This window comes from Triturus cristatus, chromosome 9 (assembly GCF_964204655.1).
Source record: "Triturus cristatus chromosome 9, aTriCri1.1, whole genome shotgun sequence".
Taxonomy (NCBI): Eukaryota; Metazoa; Chordata; class Amphibia; order Caudata; family Salamandridae; genus Triturus; species Triturus cristatus.
Genome location: NC_140592.1, coordinates 149,286,042 through 149,302,949, shown reverse-complemented (window position 1 = coordinate 149,302,949; position 16,908 = coordinate 149,286,042). Strand labels below are relative to the sequence as shown.

At 44.4% G+C, this 16,908-nt stretch overlaps 1 protein-coding gene across 1 annotated transcript in view; it reads left to right on the top strand.

Annotated features, from left to right (window-relative positions):
• The window catches only part of FGD3 (FYVE, RhoGEF and PH domain containing 3), a 555,238-nt gene that overhangs the window by 389,290 nt on the left and 149,040 nt on the right, over window positions 1-16,908 (top strand). The window contains exon 5 of the mRNA XM_085624596.1: window positions 1,374-1,463. Within this exon, the coding sequence (XP_085480722.1) occupies window positions 1,374-1,463 (90 nt within the window). The remainder of the gene's footprint in view (window positions 1-1,373; window positions 1,464-16,908) is intronic.

The following is a 16,908-nucleotide window of genomic DNA, read 5'->3' as shown; positions in this document are numbered from 1 at the left end:
TAAAGTTTTACTGAACTGAAAAAAATAAATGTGTTTGTGTGTGTGTACACACACACCACACACCACACACAACTCACCACACACAACTCACACACACACCACACTCACACACACACACACACACACACACACACACACACACACACACACACTCACACACACTCTCACACACACACACACACACACACACACTCTCTCTCTCTCTCTCTCTCCCCCTCTCCCCCTCTCCCTAGTACACCATCCCTGTGATTCCTACTGGGGCACCATTTGCGCCCTACCTCATTAATATTCATGAGGTCGTTCAAATGGAGACCCACAAGGATTTGGTATTTTGCGAACTGATTTATTAGTAAATAAATAGGTCGGTTCTCAAAAGCAGAATGGATTCGGTAAAAGTTGATGTGCAATATGCAACCACTTTTACCGAATTGGTTCATCGTACATTAGGCCCGTGTAAAGATTTCAAACCTCTCGCTTCATACATTTTCATAGTAGACGCAAGTCCTAAAGTCCGTTTTATGTTGTTGTCGATTGTGTTAAGTACAACGTCGAGTGAGTGATTCATTTACACAGTGTCCATCGAGCATGAGGAACACTTCACCTTGTTAACAAAATAATGACTCTTTTTCTCTGCCTGTATGATTTTATTTAACCGCTTGAATTCTTCCTCAAGCATACATTGCATAGATTGTGAAGCCCCTTTTACTTTCTGGTGTGGGATTGCATTATCTGCAGGAGTTGTGCTATTTTTCCAGCCTATGCTAATTTGCACTAAGATGCTACATATCCTCATGGTAAATGTTTCTACGGGTGCACTATTTTATGTTACTTCTTCTTTGCGGAGGCCAGTGCTAATTTTTGGAAGCAGACGTGATTTTGTTCTTGGGTTCCAGCAGAAGAGCACGAGAGGTTTCTAGGCACTACCGTGCAGCCGTAGGGACCTGCCACAGACTAGAGGGAAAATGAGCAAAGAATTACACCTCACTAATATGTTATAAGGCGCTAAATAGCACACCAGTGCCGCGTATCACGGACTCAAAATTAATGGCAACACCCTGGAGGTGCGTCTAATCCAGACAATGATCGCCTCTTGATGAAACCTTCAGTCATAACGCGTTGTGAAATAAATGCTTCAGAAAAAAGATAATAAACTAGCTTACTGTGAGGCACTTAAGGTATGTAGGAGCCTTTGGCGCAATGTGGGCTGCCGTTAATCATTCAAGCTGTGTGATCAGTGTTGAAGTCCTTTGTGGATTTTTTTTCCTTTTCTGTCAATGATTCCATGCAATATAGTGGTTTTAGGAAAGTCAGCCCTAATAACCGAATAATAATAATTGCAAGATTTTCACTTCTATGACTTTTTTTCTTTTTAGTGTACGGAACCTCAGAAGCTATTCAACATCGCAAACGAACTTCTCCACACAGAAGAAGCATATGTTAAAAGGTTGCATCTGCTGGATCAGGTAATTTCTTTGCCATCAATTGCTCCTTGTGTCCATTGCTTGGGAGGTGTCTTTCCCACAGGTATTGTCTAAACAGGCACTGAGCGTTCACTTTATTCTTGACACTAGATCTAGTTATGTTTCTGTTCATGCACATTAATTTTTTTTTTTTTTTGCTTCAACCTAATGTTGCTTTATTGTCACTTGTACCCTCCTGTTGTATTGGGGTTTCACAGTATGTGTCACATTTTGCCTGTGCCGCTTGTGTCACTTCCTGTTGGTGTGATCTTGGCTAACTGACCCTTGTGTATCTAAATCGTTGTTGCTTCCCTTACTGAAGTGAATTAAGTACTCCTCTTGAAATGATATCTGTAATTGCAGCCTTTCACATACGTTGAAAATCAAATGTTATGGTGTAAAAAGCATTTATTTTTTAGTAGTGCTATATTTTCCTTGATAAATGAAGGCTGACCTTCAAGACATTTCTGGCATAAGACACAGATTACTCACAGTTAGTAGTAGAGGGCACAGCACGCAGAGAGTGAGTCCAAGGAAAAACCAGTAATTGGATTATGTGACATATTCCACGCCAGTCTTCTCTGTTTCATTTAATTTAATTTCATTTTGAAGGTTTTGTATAGCGTGAACAAGACCCTTGCGGGTAACAGAGCACTTTACAGGGCAAATATAGTTGACAGGAATACACATAAAAATAATATATGTCCTTGTTCACATTATGGTTCCAAGATGGAGTCCATGGTGGCCAGTAACCTGCTTGTTTCTGGTAAATATCTGCATTCTATGTTCAGTATGTTGTACAACTGCAGCTTAAACAGTAGTGTTCACATCAGTTGTGAATATATGGCTCCCTAGTACCAGGAGATGAATAGACTGAGTTCCACTGCATTTGTCACAAGCTGTGATCACCCGCTTCCCTTATGGGAACAGACCCAGTGTGCACATTAATGAGCAAGGGCAGTGGCTTTGAAACTGTGGTTCCCATTCTTGTCATAGATGTATTAACCATATTGAACCAGAAGATAAGGTATGGGCTCATTAATGTAAGATGGACCCGCAGTGAACATCCAACCTTTCAGAATCTGGGACCAAATGTCACAGACTGTCCGTGACTATGTCTGGAACGCAGTCAGGGACTAGGGCAAAGGACTGGGAACTGGGTAGAAAACGTACACAGAAAGAGTAGTACAGTGCTGCCCGGGATCACACAGGAAGTCAGAGGAGAAAAAGGGATCCAAAGGGGAAGCCTGTACAAGTGAACAAGATGGCTAAGACTTGAAGGATGGGCACTCGAGGCAATTTAGCATTCAGAATAACTACACCCAGGATGGACGTGCAGACATGTATACATATATATACACACACACACAAGAACGCTAACAATAAAAAGAATGTGGGGTAAAGCACTCAGGAGCTCCACACGGTAAGACTGAAGCTCAGTACGTTCCTCACCTACAATTGCTGTTACAGATACTGACTGCAAATACCCACATATAGGCAATGCATGCAAAGACAGGGTCTGTGGAGCTGACAGGGTCTGTGGAGCTGATACCTATGGTGATGTTATAAATGTAACTCAAAGACAATACTCACTGTGAACAAGAAACACCACCTAAGTAGTAAGCTGTGCCCACGGATCTCAGCGATCAAACAGGAACAGGCAAGGCAGTAACAGCAAGGGTGTAGAACTAAACACAAGCACAATAGACAAGGAGCTGGCAAGGAGGAGGGCTTAGCAGGAAAGGAAGGAAATCACAGGGCACACTTGGCAGAAAGCAAGTAACAAACATACAAGGTAATAGAATCAAGACAGTAGAATAGAGAGACAGCAAACTAGGAACTGGAACCAAGGTAATGGGAAGAAAGGCAGAGACTGGAAAAGGATATACAGAAAGGGAGACTACAACGGTATATTAGAATAGTGCTGGATCAGGAGTCAAATAAACAAAGTAGTACTGAAGGCAGAGCTGGAGCAAGATTAAGAATTTAGTAAAAGCTCAAAAGCCAAGGCAGCACTGCAGGTAGTGCTAGTTCAGGAACAAGGCAAACTACTACAGCTCAGTAACAAGGAATGCTAAGGTTCAAGAGTAAATATAGCACTGCAGGCAGTGCTAGTTCAGGAATAAGGGAAACTACTGCAGCAGCTTAGGAACAAGGAATCACTAAAGCTCAGGAAACACTAGAAACTAGGATATCAAAAGCTCAGGAAACACTGGAGACAAGGGTTGGTCTCCCTGATGCACAGCTATAATGACCAACCTTAGCCTGAAGGGAGCTGGGGCTTAAAAGAGCTCACAGTGATCACATGCATCAGGTGTGAGCAGGCTAGCAGCAGCCAGCCACAGGTGAGCTGAATTCCTCCACACATCCTTGGCCTGCAGGGGTGGAGGCGAAGCGGTGAGCAGGGAATTCTAGATAAGAGTATCAAACATTAGCAGGTTGGCTTCAAGCATGAGCAGGCTGGCTATCACAAAACCCAGCATGGATTGGGAATGGATGTAAATTCACAAATAGTGACCAAATGGATGGAAGTCAGGATATGCATGCAGGGCAGTATCTGGAAGCTTATTAGAGCATGGGAAAGTCACACTATGCACCCCTCTGGTGGTGGACACAAGAGTACAGGGAGCAATTCGTGACACCAAATACCCAAACATAAATTCCTGACACTCCAACTTACATTCTATTCCAGCATCACAATACATAATTTTGTACTGCACCACAGCGCACATGTGCACGCACACTCCTTGTGTGTGTGGCTCTGTGACTCACAGGATGCCAAAATGCAGCAGAATGCAAAACCTGTTGGTGTCTAGAGAAATCCATGTCCAGTGGCGTAACATAAGTATAGGGGCCCCCCTGCAAGGTACATGGAGGGGCCGCCATTCTGGATTGAATCCGGAGCTCTCGGGTATGAGTACTGTGCTGAGAGGGGGCCCCCTGCAGCCCGGGGGACCCCACCCGCCCCGTGGGGGCTGCGGGGGCCTGTGTTACGTGACTGGCCATGTCCTATCTCCAGTTGAAATGTTGCCAGTAAGGGGTAAACTGGTGATAGCGCAAGAGGTCCTGCTTTGCTTCCCGTGGCCACTGTGGCAAGTGGGAGTGGCAACAGGATCTGGCTAATTGCCTGATACCATGCCCTGTGCCTGATTAACACAGAACTAGACCATGATCAAAAAGCTCTTGGGTAGTGGCCATGTTCACAAGAAATATTTGAAGGCCTCATTCTATGTTCATTGCGCACTAAGTATTGTGAGGGATGTGAAACAGGACATGATTGGAGGCTAGAATTGATGTCTAGTGTCCACAGTTTGCACTCCGCTAGCACAGGAGAGGAACATCGTGTGACCAATGGCCATACTCAATGAATGCCTGAGGCTGTGGAACCGGGTATAGAGCATTGCCTTTTCCTCTCTTTGAGCCCAGTATTTACTGGAGCAACAGTACTTGGGAACAAGGTGTGACTTATTCGCAACTGACTCTTTCCTGATGGAATTTAGGAACTGGGCTCAGGGTGTGATTTTTAATCACTCTTCTGTTCTGTACTTGCTATACTCAGCCAAAATCTGTGTACATTGGGTTGTGAAGACCAAGCTACTGACAACCTGCCGTGCTCAATTAATACTAGGTGCTCTGGTAATGGGTACAGCAGTAGACCACGCCCAACTGGTACTTTATAACTCAGTGGGTATTCTAAGGCCTAAAACCATTATAAAGGACCAAATATGTGTGGAAAACATTTATTAAGGGAAGGTATGTGTATTCTAAGAGCATTTGCGTATCCACACCCTAAAAACTATTTACGATCCCTGAAAAGACCATGTGCTGCAGGAAGTTCCTAGTTAGGATTCTGATTCTAAAAGCAACTGACATCCCCCGGGCATGATTGGTTATGCAACAGCAATTCCCCCAGTGACATCACTGGTGACATTATGTATGCCATAGCCAATGGAAAGATTGTTAACTGCAAAGGGACACACCAGTCAACCGTCTCTCCCTTCAGTACGGCAGACTTACATTTATTTTGTGTAAATATCTAACGGCACTTTATTTCAAAGTTTAACAGTAGCAGACTCCCATCTCTAAATAATCTCTGTGGTACATCTAATGATGGATATTGGTACTTCAGTCTTACATCTGTCTTTAATGTCTGTAAGGATGCCTATGACTTGTGACTGAATGGCACTAGCCTTTCCTCTTTGTGTGAACTCTGGAAAAGCAATGATTGATAGTAGTAGAAAAAACTTTACATTTCATGCAATCTCTATGAGGATATCTCCAGTGGTTTTGAAACCATTTTAATTTATGTAGTACTTGTGGGGAATATAGTTGTTGGGTGCGATACTGCAGCTTCTGTTGGCTATGGAATTTCTGTACTTTGTGGGGACACCTTAATGGTCATCGGTGGTAGTGTAGCTATCATTCTCAATGTAATGTAGTATGTTATGCTTTAATTACATCATCAGTGATCTGATGTTACAACCTGTGTTTCCTGTTGACTCATCTGTGGTGGAGGGTGTAAATATTAATTCCCATAGCAAAATCTGCACTTTGCTCTCAGCTAGAGCAAAAATCACAGAATGGAATTACATCAAACTTGGCAAGAAACTAGAATTGTACTCAAAGTTATGGCTTTGCTTGGTTTAGTGTAAATTCAATAGTAGTTTTAAAAACGTTTATGCAACAAAAATGTGTCATGGAGGCTTTGAAAGGTTAATGGGAAAAACATTTCTTCTATATTTTGGGGTACTTGATCCTCAAAGTCTCTGAGAAAAATATTGAAAAACAAAATTCCACTGTAAAAGAGAGAATTATTTTCCTTATGTCCAATGCAGGATTTGCAGATTCGGACCATCCGATTGGCTGTAGGCATGTGAACATTTGCGTTGTGGTGGCCGTTACAGGATGGCTGGCACCAAAACCTGTGTCCTGAAAACAGTGAAAAGGGGGCTACAATGGTGCTGGGGAAAGCATACCTTCTTGCTGAAATCTACACAGTATGCCCGCCCCCTTGACAAAATTGAAATGACTGCCATAATTTCTGTAACCAGCTGATCAATGTTATTGTTTCTTTGGTTTTTCAACCTTTGTTCTATACAACTCAATTAACCATTGTGTCTGAACATGATTTATGTGAATTAATGGAAAGACAAAACTACATTGAAGGAAACCAAATCATGGAAAAACAATGTTAACGAAAGACAATTTTAAGGAAATACAAATAAATAAAACATTTAAAGAAAAGATAATTTTAAGGAAAGTTCCAAAATCACACATTTGGATGACAAATAGGGGGAGTGAGAGGGGTTTTATGGTTCAGGGATGGATGGAGTTTAGGAATGGTGAGTGTTTTTTAAGGATCAGGCATGAGTGGAGTTTAGGGTGGTGAGGGTCCTTTAGGGTTTACGGATGAGTAGAGTTTAGGAGTGGGGAGTGATTGTCAGGGTTTGTATGTTTTTAGGGTTCGGTATGGGAAAGTTTGATGAAGGGGGTTTTAGTGATCATGAATGAGTGGTGGTTAGGGGCGGTGAGGTTTTTTTGGGGTTTTTTTCGTTTGGAGTTCAGGGATGAGAGGTGGTGCACGATTTTAAGGGAACAGGGATTGGTGGGATTTAGCCATACAAAAGAGATTTTTAGTATTTAGATATGGGTGGATTCTAGGGATTGTTATGGGGTTTAAGGTTAGGAGATGGGTAGAGTTTAGGAGTAGAGAGGGCTTTAAGGGTTCAGGGTTGGGTGGAGTTTAGGGGTCAGAGAAGGGTGGAGTTTAGGTGTAGTGAATGATTTTAAGGGTCTGGGATGCATGGAGTTTAGGGTTAGAAAGGACATTTTGGGTTCAAAGATAGGTGGAACTTAGGAGGCTGGGATGTGTGTAGTTTGTGCGTGGTAGCAATTTTAGGGAACAGAGGTGGCTAACATTTAGAGGTGGTGCGAGTTCAGTGAATTAAAAGCCTCCAAAGTAAATGTTTGACAATATAAAATGTGAATGTAGAAGATATAAATGTAAAATAATGCCCTCTTTTGTAAAGGATTTAAATAAATAACTTCGCCAGAAATGTTTCTGAAAGAAAAGCCTGCAACCATTTCATTTAAACGTTAAAAGAAGTATGCAGAAGACACTTTTGAAAATAAAAAAAATATTCTATGAATTGGTTTCTATGAAATGGTAAATGCCATTCATCATGAACGTTTCGATTAAACCGTTCAGATTAAATGGTTTCTCAGTAATGGTATTCCATTATATCGTTTTTTTTCTAAGAAATCACATACAACCGTGCGAATAGCTGTGTTTTTTTCATTAAATAGGAATATTAGAGATTAAATAATAGTCACTAAAAAGTTAGGTGAGACGTAGAAGTAGACTCAGTGTAGAATATTAAAATAATTAATCAAAGTTTTTCAACATTCATGTACACAATGTGATTCCTACTTTTTAACACCTTTTACAGAGATGACTTTCTTACTGTTTCTCATTGAAAATGCTAAAGTACTTCTGCACGGATGCCCATCGAAGTCATTAACCAAAGAAAAAAATTATTATCTGTGAATCTCATGTTTACATGGCCAGGCAATCGCCCAGTTAACAGTACAGGAGGAGGGGTTTGTAAACTAAAGCAATGTGAAAATTGATAGAGTTCTGTAAACAGACTTCCTGTGAAGATCATATCACTTGGTAAAACAAAGGGAGTATATGGGTGTCTGATTCTGAGATTAAGAGAACGGAAAAAGATGACCTTTACATATTTATAAGAAAGTACACTTCTTCAATTGCGCACGCTGAACTTCATTTCTCATCACAGGAACCAAGGGTTTAAAGAGAGGCTCTAAATGTCATAGACGGACACTTCTTTAGGCATGGTTAACATGAGCTAGAAAACATGGCAGCAGCAGTTATAGTTACTCTAATGGTTTAACTTGTACTTCACAAGTACATACCAAGAAATTATAGTTAATTTGTTCAGTTGTTTGATGTGAAAGGTACTGTGATGAGTCGGAATCACTTTTGTAAAGAGGATGTCATCTATATATGCTCACCCAGAGGGATCTCTGAATTCACTTGATATGAGATCCTACACGTGTACAGAGACGCTTTAAGGCATAGGCAAAGTGGGCAATTTCCTAGGACCCCACCTTCCAACCTTCTAACCTACCTCCTCAAATATGAACCAGATCCTTTTGTTTGAAAAAAACAACAAAAAACACAACAACCTGTCCACAAAACAATGTCTTTTAATTTCCTTGCTTTCTAACTTCCTATTGACACAGAAAGGTTTAAGATTTGGCTGCCTGGGCATGTGCAGAATGTTATTCACAGCAATCAGAGAGATTGTATGACATGGGTAAAGTGGTGCCTCTTGAAAGCCTGGGACTCCTTCTCAACTGTGTGCCTGAGCTGGCTGTGTTTTGGTGACAGTCCTGCTGTGATCACTTCCAATGCTGTTCAAAAATGGATCATTTTAAATACCATTTATTTTTAGTTGATGTTTTTTTGGTAAGGGAAAGACTGAGGTGAAATGTGCGAATCTGTACAGAAATGTTGCAGAGCCATGTTGTGGTGCTTTTTTAACCCTTTGCATCATCCATAAAAATGTTTATTTTAGAACAAAACAGTACTGTGTTTATGTGTTGTGGTAGAGGGTCACAGAGGTATGTGACAAGGCTGATTATCACAATATTGAAAACACAAATTGCTTTCTGGCACATCTATTCTACATATTAGATGTAAATACCTTTAGAGCATGGTACAGTGTGTGCAATATATGTATATGTTATTTTTGCATATCACTCACTTCGTTTAAGCACGTTTTAATTTAAATAAATTGGCATACAGTCCCTCCTGTTACAAGAACCTCCTTTCCTGTCCCGTGCCCCAGAAAATACACGAACACCGGCTGCGCTATGGAACACCTCTTTATTCGTTCCTGTCTAAGCGCGAACTGCCGCTGCCATCCTGCGACTCCTCCCCTTCCGGCCATGTCTGACCCTGGGACAAGTCAGAACAGGCAATGGCGACACAACATCGCCCCCCTTTTGTATTTTGAAAGTTCAATGTCTTTCTCAGAGCTCTTCAATGAGTCGAATGGGCTTTCGAATGTCCCTTCTCGGTCGGTTGGATTGTAATTGACTGGGAGGACGTTCTCTTCTCCCTTCACAGGTCTCTGGTATTCGTATGGGTTCTTCGTGGCGGCTCTCTTCTTGACTTGACACGTCCGTGTCCCAGTCAGGTCTACGAGCCCACGTGTAGGCTGTCAGGTTGCACCTCTTGAAGTGTGACATATTCCTGGTCATTCTTTTGCCTTCAGTCTTGGCTGTAATCATGGTCCCTTTTCTTCTCGTTACTTGTAGTGGACGATCGTGGTAACGGCTGTCTGCTTTGGATTTCCCTTCTTGTCTTACCAGCTACTTGTCTTCTCCTGCTCTGATGTCTGACGTCTTGGCGTGTCTGCTGTGGTCTGCATATTCCTTCATTCTCGCCTTCTTGGTCCGATCCAGGTTTACCAGGGTCTCGTGGTCGGAAGTCGTGGTTCTGGACTGTGTGACAGCGTCTGCGGTTGGTATCCGTGTGCGAGGGACCCGCCCGAGCATCAGGGTAGCTGGACATTGATTTGTGGTGCTGTGTGGTGTGGTCCTGTTTGCTCGTAGTACTTCATTTAGTGCTGGCTGAATATCACGGTGAGTTAGTTCAGCTTGCTGCATTGTCTTTTTGATGGTGGCCATGAATCGCTCTACCATCCCGTTTGCTTGGGGCCACAAGGGAGTGATTTTCCGATGCTTGAAATTGAAGTGTCTCGCGAATTCTGCGAATTCTTGTCCATTGAATGGTGGACCATTGTCCGTCTTCACCACTGTGGGGATGCCCCATGCAGCAAATGCTTCATCAATTGCAGGTATGACAGTGGTCGCTTTGGTGGATGAAATCTGATGAGCGATGAGGAAGCGAGAATATTTGTCCATGATGACGATGATGTACTTCCCTGACTTCAGCGGGCCAAAGAAGTCTACAGCTACATGTTGCCAGACACTGTCAGGTAGTTTCGACATCTGCAGGGGGGCATGTGATTCTTCTCGCCCTACTAGTTGACAGTGTGGGCAGTCTCAGAGTGTGGTCTCCACCATCTGCTTAGGGGAAGGGCACCAGACGCGCTCTCGCAGCGCTTTCTTCGTGGCTACCACCCCTCGGTGTGTCCTTCGTGTGCCAGATTTACAGTTTCCTGTCGCAGCTGGTTGGGGATGACAATTCTCCGGTCTCTTAATAGTAGGCCATTGTCACTGATCGAGAGCTCATCTTTGATGTGTTTGAATTCTAGATGTCGCCATGAGTCAGTGCGAACACGGTGCATGATGTTTTGGATTGCAACATCGTTTGCTGATGCATCGATGATAGCCTCAAGTGGAACAGCTGGTGGGCAAGCTCGGTCGATGACGAAGTGGAAATATTCTTCAGCCACAGAGTGACGCACCCGCGTCAGAGCTTGGGGATGCCGTGAAATGTAATCTGCCGGAGTCTCCGCTTTCCCCGGTTTGTGGATAATGGTGTACGTATAATGCTGTAGGTGGATGCCCCATCTTTCAATCCGTGGAGGCATCTTCGCTCTAGGGTTCCCAAAGATGGTAATCAATGCCTGGTGGTCGGTGATGAGTGTGAAGTGCTTGCCATACACGAAGAAGTGAAAATGCTTACACGCCCATACGACTGCCAGGCTTTCTTTTTCCGGTTGGGAATATGCTTTTTCTGTGTCAGTAAGGCTGCGGCTGACGTAAGCGATGATGTGGCGTTGATCAGCTTCGTCACCATATTGCGCCAGAATCACTCCTAGCCCAACGGGACTGGCGTCTACTGTGATTTCGGATTTCTGTTTGGGGTTGAAATACGCAAGGTTGATGGCTGCACTCATTGCTGCCTTGATTGTGTTGAAAGCTCGGTCACACGCAGCTGACCACTGAAAACTTTGCCCTTGTCGACTTAGTTCTCTGAGAGGGTAGCTGATTGTGGTGTAATCTTTGATGTAACGGGCGCAGTAGCTGGCCATCCCCAGGAACGAGCGAACATCACTGACGTCATGCGGCTGTGAAGTGTCCAAGTGTGCTGATATATTTTCTCATGCCCTCCTTTGAGAACTTATGGCCGTAGAACTTTAGGGTCTACTTGTGAAATTCACACTTGTCCTGATTGAGTGTGAGGTTGGTGTTGAGTAAAGCGTGACACACCCAATCCAGTGTTTTGTAATGATCTTTCTGGGTCTCTCCGAACACCAAGATGTCGTCGCTGTAGTTAAAGGCATTCGGAATGTCTTGTATCACTCATCTGTCAGCCTCCTGGAAGATCTTGGCAGCAGAATGTAGTGATGTAGCGTGATCATTCGTGCAGCTCAAGCTGATGATAGCCCTTGTTGAGATCTAGTTTTGAAAAGACTGTCGCTCCGTTCAGGCGTGTGATCATATCACTGATGTGAGGTCCAGGGTGTCGCTCCCGTTCGATGGCTGTATTCGAGCTTGCATGTCTACGCACAGGCGTACTTTGTTGTCTTGGCCTCTCTTGGGTACGACCACTACCAGGGACACCCATGGAGTGGGTCCAGTTGATCTTTCAATGATGCCTGCTTTCAATAGGTCTTGGAGTTCATCATCTACCGCCTGTTGTAGGTGAAAGGGTACTTTTCTGTGGTGCTGTGCCACTGGCGTCACTTGCTCGTTGATGTGCAGCTTGACTTTGAAGTGGGCGAGCTTCCCTAGACCGTTGAACAGCTTTGGGAACTTGTTGACGATGTCTGGTGAGTCGTCCACTTTGTATAGGATCTTGACTAGCTTCAGCCGTTCTGCCGTTGGTAGGCTGAGAAGGCAGTCTGCTGCTTCAGGGCCTTCAATTACGTGAACTTGTGCTTTGATTTTCCTGTCTTTGTAGGTCAGCGTGGTGAGAAATTGTCCCAAGCATGGCAAAGGTTCTCTGGACATCCAAGTGTAGACCCTTACTGCAGCTGGCTCTAATTTCGGCTTCGGATTCATGCTCTGATATTCGGTGGCGCAGATGTAGTTGAGTGACGCGCCTGTATCTAAAATGAACTTGGCAGAGTGGCTTCCCATTCGGATGTCTAGTCGCGGGTACTTCTTCAGTCTATCGGGGTCTGCCACCATACATACATATTCATCACCGTCTTGTGATATGGGAGTAAGGGAAGACAACTCTCTGGATGTTGACCGCTGAGAGCGGTATGAGCTGTGTGACTGGGCACTGGATCTGGATGAGCTCGTCGAGTGATCTCTTCGACTTTGTACAGCCCTTACATGGTGACGTGGCCCTGCGCTCTGTTTGGTCTGTCTCGTTTCTGTGTGACGGGCTTGACAAGCAGCTTCAAAGTGGTTGTTTTTTCTACATCGGTGGCATTGTTGTCCAATGGCTGGGCACTGACCCTTGTGAGGGTAGTCTTGGCCACACCGGTAGCATTGTGGAGGTTGTCTGCGAGACTGACTGTTCTGCGTCCCTCGGCAGGTTGACCTCATACCAGGCGGTCTTGCAAATCTTCCCAATGTGTGTCGGTCTGGGCGAAGCCTCGGTTCCATGTGAGAGCGCACACGGAGGGCCTGCTCCTTCTTTTCGGTTTTGCTAGCTTCCATTTTCTTTGTGTGCTCTTCTGCTTGATCGTTGATGCGACTGAGTTCTTCTATCTCTTCGAGGGTGTAGTGCTTCTTCAGTAGTCGGCGGCGTAATGACTCAGATTGGCATCCATCAATGATGCGCAGGCGAAGGGCGTCTTCTGTGTTGAATTATTCAAATTCACAATGGCGGGCTAGACGCTTGAGGCGGGAGATGAAGTCACCCATGGGTTCATCTCGCTCCTGAGATGTGAGGTTGAACGTGTAGCGCTCATAGTCTAGGTTCCGCTTGTGAAGGAACTTCTTATTCAGAGCTTCTTTCACGCTTTAATAGGATGCAGCGTTTGCCGGCGGTAGGTCTTTAACCCCTTCGGTGCTCATGACGGAATGGTTCCGTCATGACCCACGGTTGAGCTGTGCTCATGACGGAACCATTCCGTCATGACCACACCCGCGCAAGATTCCGTCAGCACAGCGGCGGAATCTGCGCAGCATCGAAGGGGTTAATAATTTGTCCGATGTCTTTACCTACAAGATTGCGTAGGACGATGAGTTGTTGGTTAGAGTCACGGACCTGTGACCCTTTCATAAAATCTTCAAAGTCCTCAAGCCAATTCTTCCACACAGGGCCCATGCTATTTCCTGACGTCAGCGGTAGTGGATCTGGAGGGCGTAAGTATGATACTCCCATGAGTATCTGTCCGGGCGGCAGGGCATTGTGTGCGGGGCCAGGCACGGCTTGCTGCGAAGAGTCAGATCCGACATGGTGAGGTATAGTGTGGCTCCAGTGGACTTTAGAGGCGTTTGTGAGGCTCAGTATGTCTTTGGCAGGCCTTGAGGATTTTTTTGAACGTGTTGCCTGACTTCAAGATGGCCACCGTGTTGGGACCAAGCTTGGCCAATACAGGTGCCTGACTTCAAAATGGACGCTGAAATGGACTCATGCATGCCTCACTTCTTCACAGGGGTATTCTTATTGGACTTACCCCTGTCTTCACGCGCTGTCTTTGGCAAGGTTCTGTTCTTGGGATACAGTCCTCAGGTGCACCTTCCGATTACGGGCCGCGTAGATGTGCTGTCTGTCACTCGTGCTATGTTTCATCAGCAAGGGCACTCTGCATTTACTCGCGGCAGCGCGTGCTCGGTTTTTAACATTCAACAGTGGAGGGTGGTTGCTCAATCCCACCATCGTTGCCAGTTTCCTGTCCCGTGCCCCAAAAAATACACGGACACCGGCTGCGCTATGGAACACCTCTTTATTCGTTCCTGTCTAAGCGCGAACTGCCGCTTCTATCCCGCGCGTCCTCCCCTTCCGGCCATGCCTGACCCTGGGACAAGTCAGGACAGGCAACGGCGACACGACACCTCCCAAACAAGAAACATTTCTGAGAGCATCTTTCTCTACAAGTTTACATTTTTCAATAGTAAATTCCACCACAGAAAGGCAGACCCATTCAGTTCATTCAATGCAAAGTCCTCGTCCTACTTGCAAGCCTAGTGCTCGGCTCAACTTTCAAAGACACTATCAATGTGTGTCAGGAGAGCTTGCTTGGTGTCTGTCTCTGTAAGGAACTAATGTGTCTATGAAGGAAGGTATCACTGCTGCTGTCCATGCTGTACTTTGTCTGTTTGAGTGAAGTTTGTTCCTGATGTTGCTTGTTTTGTGTAAGGAATGTTTGAGCTCTTGGTGTGTTTTTGTTGTGTCAGGGACCCTTGCAGTGCTCTTGCCCTCAATGGTCTGTTGTGTGTCTTGAAGGGACCTTGTAAAAACTACATCCTGTCTGTGTTTGGCCTTTTCTGTATCTGGGAGAAGCTTGTAATGGTGATTCCTGTTCTTTTTGTGAGTGACATTGCACTACTGCTACCTCAATTGTGCAAGAGATGTTTGGTGTATTATTGTCTGCAGTGTGCCCATTCTGCTTGTGAGAGAAGCTTGCACTGCTGCTTCCATATATCTTATTCATAAAAAGGTAATGTTCGGCATTCCAGCAATGCAATAATGTCGCAATGCCAGATGCATGGACCTCAAATAAAAGTTAGTTGAATTATAGCATTGACAGATTTTGTTTCCATTTCAGTTATTTTTGGATGGTATGGATGCACTTTCATAGACCTTAAACGTTTTACATCCACAATAGTATGTCATATTTCAGTCTAAATTTAGCTGAAAACATGAGAGAGCATAGATCTCCCACCTACCTAGCTATTTCCCTTATGAGTGGCTAAAGTATAGCTTTGCTGTCATAAACCACAACCTGAAGTATCTGTGCAAGCTGTCAACCAGCTTTCCTGGCAGATGCCGCCCTTCTGAGGGTTGTGAATGACTGCAAACAGTGGGTTATATTGCAAAATAGTCAGCTACTGTAGCTCAAAGAATCTGACTTCATTGCTTATGTAACTGGCCTCTCTCTTACGCCAAATGTCTAAGAATGTGCCTCATTTCTATGCTGGAATGTGCATTTCCTTTCACCAAGTCAAACTTGCTTTATGCAGTGCAGCAGGAATAAACATAGAATCGGGAGCAAAGAGAGGAGTGTATGTGCATACCAAATGTGGCTGTCTTACAAAATCAAGAAGGCAGCAAAACAAACAGCAAATCTAATGTGCAAGGAAAGTGGAGGAGTACACTAAAATAAAGCCCCAAAGGTCCAGAGTATACAGCAAATGTTGAAGTAAGGATATGTTTGGAAGCAGCTAGCTGAAAACTGGCATTGACAAAGCCAATAGGTTTCGCCTTTGCGACCTGTTGGCTTTGCCTTTTGTTTTAGCCATGCGATACTGCATCTCTGAGGCTGGCACATGGCTAAAAGATTTTTTCAAACAAATACTTTGAGGCGGCCAGCTGCACAACACATGCACCCACCTACAAAACCATGTAGACACTTTTTGTTTTCTTTTTAAAAAGAAAAAATAATATGCACGTTTTTTTTAAGTGGATGGAGTAAGCAACTATAGCAGGCAAACAACAAAAGGGGAGAAGCAACATGGGGATGGGGGACTGTAGCAACACAGGAACAAGGGGCCGAAGCAACACAGGGATGTGGTGATGGTGAAAACAAAATGAAAGCATCGACATAGGGGCACTGCCAAAAGAAATATATGGAGCTGGCAATGAGGAAGCACACAGATGAGAAGGCAGTGCATAAGCGGAGTGGGGGAGAAGAATACGGGAGAGAAACACAGAGCATGACAGAGTGGAGAAAGAAGCACATGAGGGAGTCAGCTGGAAAACCATTCACTCTTGGAGAGTGTTTGAATAAAAAGAAAAAAGTAGTACCTGAAAAAGCGAGCAGTGGAAGGACATTAAAGCGTCCATGCTTCAGTGGAGGGACAAATGCAAGAAGAAGGAAAGTGCACACAGCTGATGAATATGAAGCAAATGACTGACAGTGAAGACAAGCAATGGTAAGGGTTAGACTGGTAAGCCTAAGGGTGGTCGTTCCCCAAACCTTTTGCCTTCTCTCCTCCTGTTTTGATGAATTTTTCTATTTTTGGCCTTCGGACTCTGTGCACTTTGCCACTGCTAACCAGTCCTAAGTGTGCTCACTTCCTAAATCATGGTAAAATTGGCATACACATGATTGACATATTTAATTTAAGTATAGGCCCCTAGTAAAGTGGTATACCATATGTCCAGAGTTACAATTAGATGCTACTAGTGGACCTGCTGCATTTATTGTGCTACCCACCTAAGTAGCCCCTTAAACATTTCCCCGGCCTGCCGTTGCATCCCGTGGGCAGTGTTAAACTGCCAGTTAGACTTGGGAAATACACCCCTTGCGAGGACTAAAACTCCCTTTTAATACACATAAGTCACCCCAAAGGTAGGCCCTAAACAGCCGATAGGGCAGGGTGC